Source organism: Aspergillus homomorphus (assembly GCF_003184865.1).
Source record: "Aspergillus homomorphus CBS 101889 unplaced genomic scaffold BO97scaffold_31, whole genome shotgun sequence".
Taxonomy (NCBI): Eukaryota; Fungi; Ascomycota; class Eurotiomycetes; order Eurotiales; family Aspergillaceae; genus Aspergillus; species Aspergillus homomorphus.
The window spans coordinates 74,594-86,872 of record NW_020291917.1 but is presented as its reverse complement, the minus strand read 5'-3'; the positions used below and the strand labels follow the sequence as shown (position 1 = coordinate 86,872).

At 52.3% G+C, this 12,279-nt stretch overlaps 3 protein-coding genes across 3 annotated transcripts; 2 read left to right on the top strand and 1 right to left on the bottom strand.

Annotated features, from left to right (window-relative positions):
* Nucleotides 1-2,230: 2,230 nt before the first annotated feature.
* On the top strand, nt 2,231-6,759 carry BO97DRAFT_444834 (putative ABC multidrug transporter; the record flags this gene model as incomplete). The annotated part of the gene is made up of 2 exons (XM_025698495.1): nt 2,231-3,967; nt 4,021-6,759. The coding sequence occupies 2 exons, from the start codon at nt 2,231-2,233 to the stop codon at nt 6,541-6,543; spliced, it is 4,260 nt and encodes a 1,419-aa protein (XP_025549310.1). The 3' UTR covers nt 6,544-6,759.
* Nucleotides 6,760-8,060: 1,301 nt separating this feature from the next.
* On the top strand, nt 8,061-9,103 carry BO97DRAFT_407083 (esterase/lipase family protein). Its single transcript, XM_025695566.1, has one exon. The coding sequence runs from the start codon at nt 8,184-8,186 to the stop codon at nt 9,015-9,017; it is 834 nt and encodes a 277-aa protein (XP_025549309.1). The 5' UTR covers nt 8,061-8,183; the 3' UTR covers nt 9,018-9,103.
* Nucleotides 9,104-9,133: 30 nt separating this feature from the next.
* BO97DRAFT_373046 (putative siderochrome-iron transporter) lies at nt 9,134-11,162 on the bottom strand (the record flags this gene model as incomplete). The annotated part of the gene is made up of 5 exons (XM_025692888.1): nt 9,134-9,206; nt 9,254-9,331; nt 9,380-9,396; nt 9,451-10,908; nt 10,953-11,162. Coding segments are annotated over 5 exons (1,836 nt in total), but the record flags the coding sequence as incomplete, so codon positions are not given.
* Nucleotides 11,163-12,279: the final 1,117 nt, after the last annotated feature.

Sequence of the window (12,279 nt, the reverse complement as noted above, 5' to 3'; positions counted from 1 at the left end):
ATTGTGACCACTCTGTCGCGGAAGGAGTCCTTGGATTTCGAGTCAAGTCGAGCTTCGTCCTCGATGACGTCATAAACTCTTAATCCATGCGAGAACTGTAGAAAAAAGCTAATTCCAAGAAAGAAACGATCGAATCGCCGTGAGCGCTGGTCGCCGCAACACCAGCCATGACGATGACGTCCACGACTTACACGATGCAGGAGTAATGAAAAAATTGCTGATGCAGATTAGGGCTAACAAGCAAAAACTTGATCAGATCGAGAGCCAGGTGTAGGTTTCTTTTCTTTTCCTCAAGAAGGCATGCATTGACCGGGTACCCCAGGCAAGGTCTTGCGAAGGTTGGACAGCAGAGGTGGTGACTCTGAGGAGTGGGTTTGGGAGTGACTGGTTTTCTTTTTGGACGGCGTTGTTGTTGCTGAGCGTCTTGTTCTGGGGTTGCAAGTCAGCGGCTGTTGATGGCCCCAGCAAGGAAGGCTTAGCCGAAAGGTAGAACGGGGAGTCGGATAGTATCACCTCCCTGCTCCACCACTACCCCAACTGGGCTGGTTGACAGTTGGGGAGATCATGTTACCGAGGGAGAGAGGCACTGCTTTAGCTGTTAGGATAATGCCATTAGTGTTGGCTATTTCGCTCATCAGTGAGCCCAGTGAGGAAAAATGCGATCACGATGACTGGATCGATAGCTGGACCCTCCTAGCCTACGATAGATGAGCCCATCGGATTGTAGGATCGGGAGTGGCAAACAGCCTCAATTATCGCATGAAGGTCCAGAAAGAGTGAGAACCGTTTCAGAAATCGGACCCAGATCTGATAAGGACCCCCAAGTCACGGGCCGCGAGCCATCGATTATTCATCACCAGGGATGCTCGTTGTCAGCTTGTCAAGAGGGTTGCCGTAGATTCATCGACCCTGAGAGAGCGGAAGAAGGATTATACCGCGAGTGGAGTCGCAAGAGCTCCTACAAATGGCGGCATAGTTTGTCTGAGACATCAGTCAAAGGCTAGAACTCGCTAGAAGGACATGATCGGTGGTGCCTGAATGGCGCCAGGTTGGAAGTGGAGAGCGCTGGTTCGGCCTCGGCTTTTACGGGCCTCCGGGATACGAGATGATAAATCCGAAATTGAGTTAGAGATCTAGCTCCGTTTAACTTGCTTTCTGATGCGTTTTCCGAGCATGATGAGCCAAGTGAGAAGATCATCCCCAACAACAGAAAATATGACCTGTCAGTGTGGCAGCTTGGAGGAACTTGTTAGGTAGGACAGAGTACGGTGTACGCACAATGGCTGCATCGGAGCCCAACTGAAAGCATGGTCATACTCACAACCTCACAATCAATCCCAGCATTGAGCAGGATATGTCGTAAGTAAGTAGAGAGTTGATAGCTCCCATACTTTCACATGACGCACCATATCGAATCTGCTAAGTGATGATCGCCTTGACGGCTGTTGAAGCCACCGGACACTTGGACTTATGGCCTATCTCCGGGCCGTTCAGCCTCTAGATCTTAGATTCATAGGTTAGGTAGGCAGGAAAGTCGAGAGGGCCATAGCTTTGATTGGTTCCATGCAGTAACATCAGAGATTTTTTTTCCAGGAAGGGTTTGTTGTTCATTAAGGTTCCCTGAGGCGGAATCCCGATTAGACAGTTCTGGTTTTGGTTCGGAGGCTGCAGGATGTTATCCGCTGAGTCAGCCCGCTTCAGCCCCATCTCGGACAGAAAGTTGATTGCTTATCCGCTTTGTCAGCGGAGAGAAGGGCATGTCAGAGATTTTCACGTGGTTTGAATTCCGAAGAATGAAACTCCACTCCACAACAACTTCCTCCAGCTTCCATCCAGGCTTTCATTGGAGCTGTCATCCTCCTTACCGCCGTTCCTATGCTTACCAATGCAAAATGCACGTCAACGGTCGCGGAGAGTCGGCTCTCCGCGACTGTTTGTCCCAGTGTTCATCTGCTGTTGGCAGCTCCTATGCGTATCCATGACAGTGCCAAGCCTGATTAAGCGGATATTCGCGACTGCGCAAAATAGCCGTGTGGAGCCCAAATCCAATCTTCGGAATCTCGCCCAGGCCCCCCCCCCACCGACCCACTACGGCCTCCCTCAAATTGTTAATGTTCGCCGAGTATATAGGACCGCCTCGCCCCTCATGTCGCTTGCCCGTTTTCTCTCCAGACCCCTGTAATCGGGTGACAACGAGACTTGGTATCATTGCTGTCTCGCCTCTCTCACCATGGAGGAAAAGGAAGCCTACTCGACACCCCAGGGGATGTTCGACAGCAGGGACGACACCGATAGCACAGCTACCGTCCTGAACGATGACCCCGCCATCTCTGCTCGCGGCCCCAACGTCAGCCGCGCCGAGAACTGGGCCTTGATGCCCGAAGTCAAGAGACAGCACGAACGCGACATGCAATCCGGGCTCAAGCCTCGCCAACTGGGTGTTACCTGGAAGGACTTGACTGTCGAAGTCGTCAGCGCCGAAGCCGCCGTAAACGAGAATTTCCTGTCGCAGTTCAACGTTCCCCAGCACATCAAGGAATCCCGCAACAAGCCCGCTCTGCGGCAGATCCTCCAAAATAGCCACGGATGTGTCAAGCCCGGTGAGATGCTGTTGGTCTTGGGTCGCCCGGGCTCCGGCTGCACCACCCTCCTGAAAATGCTCGCCAACCGTCGCCTCGGCTACAATTCGATACAAGGTGACGTCCACTACGGCTCGTTGACTGCCAAAGAGGCTGGCAACTACCGTGGTCAGATCGTCATCAACACTGAGGAAGAAGTCTTTTTCCCGACCCTGACTGTAGGTCAAACGATGGACTTTGCGACTCGTCTCAAGGTCCCCTTCACTCTCCCCAACGGCGTGGAGTCGGCAGAGGCCTATCGCCAGGAGGCCAAGGAGTTCTTGCTGAAGTCCATGGGTATCACGCATACGAACGACACTAAGGTCGGTAACGAGTATGTTCGAGGTGTCTCGGGTGGTGAGCGCAAGCGTGTCTCCATTATCGAATGTCTTGCTACTCGCGGTTCGGTCTTCTGCTGGGACAACAGCACCCGTGGCTTGGACGCCAGCACTGCGTTGGAGTGGACTAAGGCCATCCGGGCCATGACGGACGTGCTCGGTCTGTCCACTATTGTCACGCTCTACCAGGCTGGTAATGGTATCTATGACTTGTTCGACAAGGTGCTTGTACTCGACGAAGGCAAGGAGATCTACTATGGTCCGATGGAACAAGCGCGCCCATTCATGGAGGATCTCGGCTTCGTTTGCCGCGATGGTTCAAACGTGGCTGATTACTTGACCGGTATCACGGTTCCCACTGAACGCAAGATCAGACCTGGCTACGAAAACCGCTTTCCTCGCAATGCGGAGATGGTCCTCGCCGAATACGAGAAGTCGCCGATCTACACTCAGATGCACGCCGAATACAACTACCCTGACACCGATATTGCTCGCGAGCGCACCGAGGACTTCAGAACCTCTGTCGCTCAGGAGAAGAACAAGAAGCTACCCAAGTCAAGCCCCCTAACAGTTGATTTCATAACCCAGGTCAAAACCTGTGTCACCCGGCAGTACCAAATTCTGTGGGGTGATAAGGCCACCTTTATCATCAAGCAGGTCTCCACCCTGGTCCAAGCCTTGATTGCTGGCTCCTTGTTCTACAATGCTCCCAACAACTCAGGCGGTCTCTTCGTCAAATCCGGTGCTCTTTTCTTTTCGCTCTTGTACAACAGTCTGCTTGCCATGGCAGAAGTGACCGACTCCTTTAATGGTCGCCCTGTTTTGGTGAAGCACAAAGGCTTCGCCTACTTTCACCCGGCTGCATTCTGCATTGCCCAAATCGCCGCCGATATTCCTGTGCTTCTCTTCCAGATTAGTGTCTTTTCCCTTGTCGTCTACTTTATGGTCGGCCTGACTATGTCGGCCGGTGCTTTCTTTACCTACTGGATTCTGGTTTTCACCGCCACCATGGTATGTCTTGACAACTCCGGAAGAAGTGTTCCTCGCTGACCTAAATTAACTAGGCCATGACTGCCTTGTTCCGTGCTTGCGGTGCTGTCTTCAGTACCTTTGACGGTGCTTCCAAAGTGTCTGGCTTCCTCATCTCTGCTTTGATCATGTACACTGGTTACATGATCAAGAAGCCCCAGATGCACCCCTGGTTTGGTTGGATCTACTGGATCAACCCTCTGGCTTACGGCTTTGACGCACTGCTCTCGAACGAGTTCCACAACAAGATTATCCCATGTGTGGGCGCTAATTTGATCCCCAATGGTCCTGGCTACGATGGCAGTAGTCCTCAGTCTTGCGCAGGTGTTGGTGGTGCCGTGCCCGGGCAGACCTATGTTACGGGAGATGCTTACCTCGCTTCCATGTCGTACAACCACAGTCACGTGTGGCGCAACTTCGGTATTCTCTGGGCTTGGTGGGCTCTGTTCGCAGCGGCCACCATCATCGCTACCACTCGTTGGAAGGCTCCTGGGGAGAATGGCGCTTCCCTCCTGATCCCGCGCGAAAGGCTCAACCAGCATCACCAAGTCGCACGCCGTGATGAGGAATCCCAGGCTGTCGAAAAGGGCAAGACTCCCAGCGACGAAAGCTCTCAGAGCGAGGAAGACATTGACAAGCAATTGGTGCGGAACACCTCCGTTTTCACCTGGAAGGATCTGAAATACACCGTCAAGACCCCAACCGGCGATAGAGTCCTCCTCGATAATGTCTACGGCTGGGTGAAGCCTGGTATGCTGGGTGCCCTGATGGGTTCCTCTGGTGCTGGTAAGACCACGCTTTTGGATGTGCTGGCTCAGCGCAAAACCGAGGGTACCATTCATGGTTCCATTATGGTCGATGGGCGCCCCCTTCCGGTCTCTTTCCAACGCTCCGCTGGTTACTGTGAACAGCTTGATGTCCATGAGCCTTTCGCCACTGTCCGTGAGGCGTTGGAGTTTTCGGCCTTGCTCCGTCAACCGCGCGAGGTGCCCCCCGAGGAGAAATTGAAGTACGTCGACACTATTATTGATCTTCTGGAACTGCATGATATCGCCGATACCTTGATTGGCCGTGTTGGCGCTGGTTTAAGTGTGGAACAGCGCAAGCGCGTGACCATCGGTGTTGAACTCGTTTCGAAGCCAAGCATTCTCATCTTCCTGGACGAGCCGACGTCTGGTTTGGATGGTCAATCAGCCTACAACACTGTTCGTTTCCTGCGGAAGCTTGCCGACATCGGCCAGGCTGTCTTGGTGACTATTCACCAGCCCTCTGCGCAGTTGTTCGCCGAATTTGATACCCTGTTGCTCTTGGCCAAGGGTGGAAAGATGGTCTACTTCGGTGACATTGGTGACAACGGTCAGACCGTCAAGAACTACTTCGCTCGCTATGATGCCCCATGCCCGCCTAACACTAACCCTGCCGAACATATGATTGACGTCGTCTCTGGCGCTCTGTCTCAGGGTCGTGACTGGAACCAGATCTGGCGCGAGTCGCCGGAACACTCCAAGGCTGTCAGTGAACTGGATGCCATTGTCAGTGAAGCCGCCTCCAAGCCTCCGGGTACTGTCGATGACGGTCACGAATTTGCCATGCCTCTTTGGAAGCAGACTTTGATTGTTACCAAGCGGTCTTGTGTTGCTGTTTATCGCAATACGGACTATGTCAACAACAAGCTCGCTCTCCATATCGGTTCCGCTTTGTTCAACGGTTTCTCTTTCTGGATGATTAATGACCATGTTGGGGCCGTCCAGCTCCGACTTTTTACCATCTTTAACTTCATCTTCGTTGCTCCCGGTGTGATCAACCAATTGCAGCCTCTCTTCCTTGAACGTCGTGATATCTACGATGCACGTGAGAAGAAGTCAAAGATGTATTCTTGGATTGCTTTTGTCACCGGTTTGATCGTCTCGGAGATTCCTTATCTCTGTATCTGTGCAGTATTGTACTTCGTCTGTTGGTACTACACGGTCGGCTTCCCATCCGACTCGAACAAGGCCGGAGGTGTTTTCTTCGTGATGTTGATGTACGAGTTCGTGTACACTGGTATCGGCCAATTCATCTCCGCCTACGCTCCCAACGCCATCTTCGCCTCGTTGATCAACCCCCTGATTATTGGTACCCTCGCCTCCTTCTGTGGTGTCTTGGTTCCGTATGCGCAGATCCAGGCTTTCTGGCGGTACTGGATCTATTGGATGAACCCCTTCAACTACCTGATGGGCAGTCTGCTGGTGTTCACGACGTGGGACTCGCCCGTGCATTGCAAGGAATCCGAATTCGCTCTCTTCGATCCTCCGAACGGCACGACCTGCAAGGAGTACTTGGCCGAGTTCATGAGCGGCATGGGCGCCCGCATGAATCTGGTGGATCCCGACGCTACGTCCAACTGCCGAGTGTGCGAGTACACGAAGGGCAGCGACTATCTTGTCACCATCAACCTGAAGCACTACTACTACGGATGGCGTGACGCTGCGATCGTGGCGTTGTTCGCCATCAGCTCGTACGCTCTGGTCTACGTGCTCATGAAATTGCGTACCAAGGCCTCGAAGAAGGCCGAGTAAGCTGCTTCGTGATATCCCACCTCGCTTTATCTTCTCTCCTCTTTTCTTCTTTACCCCGACCACAGCGATAGCAACGCAGGCTCTGGTTGTCCTCATTATTCGCTTCTGTTCTGTGTTCTGGCTGCATCTACACATACATATTCCCCCAGATAGACTCGTGTTGCATTGCCGGAGTTTTCCTTTCTCTGTATCGTCCGCCGTGATCCGTGCATCCTGTACATTACACGGTACATAATGTTAGACTTATAATTTATTCTCTGCGAATACTCCTGGTGTAGTGGTCAGCAGCTGTAATAGTTTTAGCAATTGCGATCTGTCTTAAGAGACAGTACCTACTTAGTAACTCGCCGCCTACCAGTGCAGCATCCGTATTCCGGCAGCAACGATGACTCTGCGCAGAATCGCGCAAGACAGCCAGATACCATCACAACAACTACTAGTTTATCGTGGAGGGAATAAAAAGTGGAACCACTGTAAGTTGAAGGATAGATATGATCGCTCAACCCTCCAAGTCCCTCCGACACAATGAACCACAAGACACAATACAATGCAAGTCTCGATTAACACCAAAACGCCTGATCAACCCGCCAAAGCACATCCTAGACCAAGAAACTCGAGGTAAGCTTCCCGTTTCCCATCAAACCCAAGCAACCCTATTCTTCAACCCAAGCCCCTGAGCTGACTCCACGAGGGAAGGTCTTGGCAGGCACCGTGTGTCATTCACGACCCACCCGAAAAACCACTCTCTTCTTTTCTTAATCTTTCCAAGTTCCAAGAAACTAACTCAACTCAGCGCAGCAGTCAGTCCCTAACCCGAACTAACTTCTGCATCCATCTTACCCTACAATCTTGAACTCAGACTCTTCTAAACCACACATCACATCCTCCCAAACAAAAAAAAGAAGAAATACCAGCCAGCCAGCCACAATCCCCAATCCCCAATCCCCGATCCAGTACAAAGCAAATCCCTCAAGCTGAAAACCACAAACCCACCTGAAAGTGGATCATCGATCGATAGTTCATTTCATTTCCCGCCCATCCCGTCCCAGCTCAAGAAGCCAGACCAATGGCCAACCCCAATCACAAGATGCATTCTCTCTCCACCATTTTTGCAGCCGAGTTTTTTTCAATATTTAATCTATTTGCGCCGCGGTGATCGGCTTGGTCAGTGGTGACTGGTGACTGGTGAGGGCTATCCGATCGCGGATTCAGCCCATGCTCGTCTGAGTGGTTGGGTGAGTTTCTGCACAATGATGACAGGAATGGATAGGTCGAATGTAATTTCCCCGGCTTGCTGCCAGGTTTGGGGCTGAGATTAGGATAGGGATTTGCGAGAGGGGACTGGATAGATTGACAGGCACTAGAGTCCTAGACACACTACGATGTACTCGTTCTTGATCGCACTTCGCTGATCGCTGATCGCGCTGGTTAGGCTAGCTTGGAAATGGGATAAATTGCGCGGATGGCCCTCTGTAGAGCTTTTCTTTTGCTCATTTCATTTCTTCATTCTGGGTTGTCGGGGCACGCGTGCTTTTGGGTCTCCCACTCGATCGTTAACTTTTTTTTCTTGGATATTGGCTAGATTTACAGTAAAATCCAACTGCATAACACTCTTTCAGTTTTGGATAAATACCACCAACATGCACCCTTCAACTCTCTTGGCCACCGCGGCCACCCTCACCACGGCCTTCGGCTACGCCATTAATGATTTCGCCTGCCGCAGCACCGACCACCCCAACCCCGTCGTCCTGCTGCACGGCCTGGGCGCCACCTACTACGAGGACCTGAACTACCTGCAGCTATGGCTCCAGGCCCAGGGCTACTGCACCTACGCCGAGACCTACGGCGCCTACGCCGGCTTTCCCTTCCTCGGCGGCCTCAAGTCCATCAACGAGTCCGCCGCCGACATTGCCGACTACATCCGCGAGGTGCACCAGGAGACCGGAGCGGAGAAGATCGACCTGGTCGGTCACTCCGAGGGGGCGTTCCAGACGCTATACGTTCCCAAGTTCGAGGACGGCATCTCCGAGTTGGTGGACAAGATGGTGGCCATCGCGCCGCCGACGCGGGGGACCACCTTCATCGGGATCTACAATCTCGCCTATCTGTTCGGGGATGTGTCGCGCGAGGCCGTCGGCGAGGTGCTGGATACCCTGGGTTGTCCCGCGTGCGATGAGTTGGGCCCCGATGGTGCGGCCGTCGAAAGGTTGAATGATGGGGAGCCCATCGTGCAGAGTGGAAACAGCTTGACGGTCATTGCCTCCAAGTTGGATGAGATGGTGACCCCCACCAGTACCTCCTTCGTGCATGAGGACGGCGTGCGGAATGAGTGGGTGCAGGATACCTGTCCGCTGGACCCGGTCGGTCACATCGGCGAGGCGTACGATTTGAATGTGTGGAACTTGGTTAAGAACGCGCTGGATGATACGCCGAATCGGAAGTTCATCTGTCTGCTGGGCTCCCCGGGAAAATGAAGAGCAAGGAGTATATAAAAAGTCCGGCTTACTCGGTCTAGCCGGTACAATTTGCACTGTATATAATGTATAATCACAGCACGATCATGGCATATCTGAATTTAAACTTTCTGACTCTTCTCATCATTCAAGGAAGGCACGTCTGAAGAGGCAGGGCTGCCTTTAGATTGCATGAGATTGTGCCCATTTCTGGAAGTGAATTAGCCACAGTCACGAATCCAAACGGGTGGTCCTACCCAAGCTTCTTATTCGGCAGCAGTAACGACAGTACCACGACAGGGGCGGAGAAAGCAAGAGCCGCAATAGTAATGAGTCTGCTGTGGTTAGTGGGGGTTATTAATGAATGTGATGGGTAGACAAACCCCATAACATCAGAATACTACTTCAAGTTAGCAAAACTTTCACCCCATTGTACGGAGTAGGGCGCACTGACAGCTCTATCTATCGCCATCCGCTCGGGGGACCCCGAAGCGGGCAACGTGCCTGTGATCGAATTGTACAGTTTTTTCACCTCGGTCGGGCTCACCTCGGGCCCAAGGTGCAACCGTAGCTGCTGGCGTAATTCCCCTGAATAAATCCCTCCTGCAATAGAAGATCCGATTCCGTTACCGAGGTAGGCGGCCAGCATGACCAGGGACGTGACCTGGGCCATTTCAGCATGAGATACGGCAATCTGAGCAGCCACCACGGCGACCGTTTCAATGATGCCACTTCCAATCCCCTGAACGAGCTGCACGACAACTAGCTCGGCAACAGAGCTCTTATTCGTACGTAGCCGGACCATCACTCCATATCCGACCATGCGAATGATGGCACCTGCCACTCCAATCCACTTGTAGGACCGCATGCGATACATGATAAGACCCGTCGCCATCCCTACCAAAGCCTGCATGACCCCGTTTGCGTAATAGATAAACTGGGCATCTCGGGCATTGAAGTTGTGAGAGACCATGGACCAGACATACAAATAAGTATGCGTGGCACCGAAGCTGATGTTGTCGATTGCAACCAGGACAACCGGGATGAGGACAGACAGATTACGAAAATAGTGCACTGGGACAACAGGATGCCGGGCTGCGTACTTCTCATATGGGTAGAGGCACACTAGGATAATCGCGCCCACCGCAATGAGAGCATCAACCCAAGGCGCCTTCCACCTGTCCGCAACAGTGGCAGCCAACGTGATCGGGATCAGGATCAGGGCAAACCCGCCACTAAGAAGAATGAGACCACCCAAGTCGATGCGCGAGCAAAACTCATAGATGCTTAGCTTTTCAGTCAAGACCAGCCCTGACTTTCTGGCTCGCCACTGAAAGATGAACAGCGTAGTAATGATGAAACTAGCTCCAAAAGGCATCAAAATGGCGAACATGCCAATCCCCCATCTCCAGCCAATTCCATTGACAACACTATCGACAATGAAGGCGGACACCCATGGAGTAATCAGGAAAGGGACATAGAGAATGTTGTAAGCAAAGCCTCGCCATCGCATGGAAGATAGATCAGACACGATCGTGGCATTGAGCAAAGAAGTCCCGGCTTGACCAATGGAATAGAAGACGTAGCCGCCTGCGTAGGTATCGAAAGTTTTGGAAGAGGCACAAAGGACATAAGATAGGATGTAACACAATACGGCGAGAATATATGCCTCGCCTCGCCCAAGGACATCCGAGATTTTAGCGATCGGAGGTTTTGTCACGGCGGAAATGATGCTCGCAGCTGTATTCAAGGTGGCGAGCTTCGACAGGGCATCGAAGTCGGAAGTTGCGAAGTTGCGATAAGTTCCAACTGTCGCGTTGTCCAGCTCACTACAGATTAGAAGATAGGTAGTTAGGATATGCCCCGTCAATGATTTGACCAGACCTACTAGATGACCATCATCATCGCCAGACTATAGCGGTTAGCACCTGGTGAGTCATTCAGAGTGACTATAACATACCCTGCATAGAGCAGATACCTGCCTTTCCTGCCACCCACTGCCTCCGCAGCCTGGATTTTGGCAGCTCCAGTGCTACCAGGGCCGCCTGGAGATGTTTCCAAGACTGTGATGCCGATGTTGTCGTTCTTGCAATCCAGGTTTGGTGAGGCACCATGGACCTCCTCGCGAATCCCTGGGGATCGGAGATACCGGCACCAACGGGCCATCGTGCGAATAAACCTTATTCGAATCGAGATTCAATGCCCAGCGATACCATCTGGAATGCGACTTCCTCAAGGCGTCTAATGAGTCTTGGAAGCTCTGGAATGCTGCCCAAGCTGGAGTGTGAATTTCCTCGGTTCCGTGATCCCTGGCTGTCAACGACGCATTAGCCGGATGGTGAGAACACGTTGTGAGTTATACCTGGCAAGAACAGGTAGTGAATTGCCTACAGTGTGTCAGGAAAGACGAAACGGAGGAAAAGAATGGTTTACCGGATCAGGTGAAGACATCAGCTAAGGGGACTAGAGTCCGGTGGGGGAAAGGCCGGGGTAAAGTGACGAGACTTGGCGTGGCCAGCAAGGGAGTTGAACAGTGCCTCCGACAGTGCCGATCCTGGTGAGGATCGACAATTATGGTATCATGCTGCAAACACCAACTCATTCTCAGATCATTGCCGATTGGAGAAGAGACGAAGAGGTGGAGGCAGATTGTGACCGGCTCGGCGTAGTATCCTGTAGTCTACCTAGTACCACTGTAGCAATGACTGATAAGGCTATTGCATTAGCCGTTTCTGGTGGTGCGTGCGGGGCTGGTGAGCCTGGTGACAGAAGTGCAACTGATGGTTGAGAAAGTGGGACTTCATCTGCAGGACAAATATCATCTTGGCAGCAGACTGGCATCAACAATCTCAAGATTGTTGCGGTGTCTGAAATAAATCCCAAGAATGTTGAAGTGATGAGTTGATGAGTTGATGAGTTCAATGGCTACTGCCCGATTGAGAAAGCGGACGGGTCATGCCACGTGATCGGCGCGAGGTCGTGACGCGTTTTCTCTTCACACTTGATGATTTCTCAACTTCCCTGGCAATACTTCGTAGTCCTCTCGAGCACATCTTGCATCATCGCAGACGAATTGAACATCAGACCCGAGACTGACGAGGCGATGGAGACTTGAAGATCCTACGCCTATGAGACGACCTAAAGAGAGTAAGAAAATAGCGTGCATCGCTTCGACTCGAAAGTCAATAGGCTCGAGAGCAAAGGTTGTTGACAACCCGCCTTTGGCTACCATCATCGCGCGACCTCCATTGACGAAGACGAATGACGAGAACCTTTCATCCCG

Coding starts and splice junctions, on each gene's coding strand:
- BO97DRAFT_407083 (XM_025695566.1), top strand. CDS start 8,184: ATGCACCCTTCAACTCTCTTGGCCACCGCGGCCACCCTCACCACGGCC.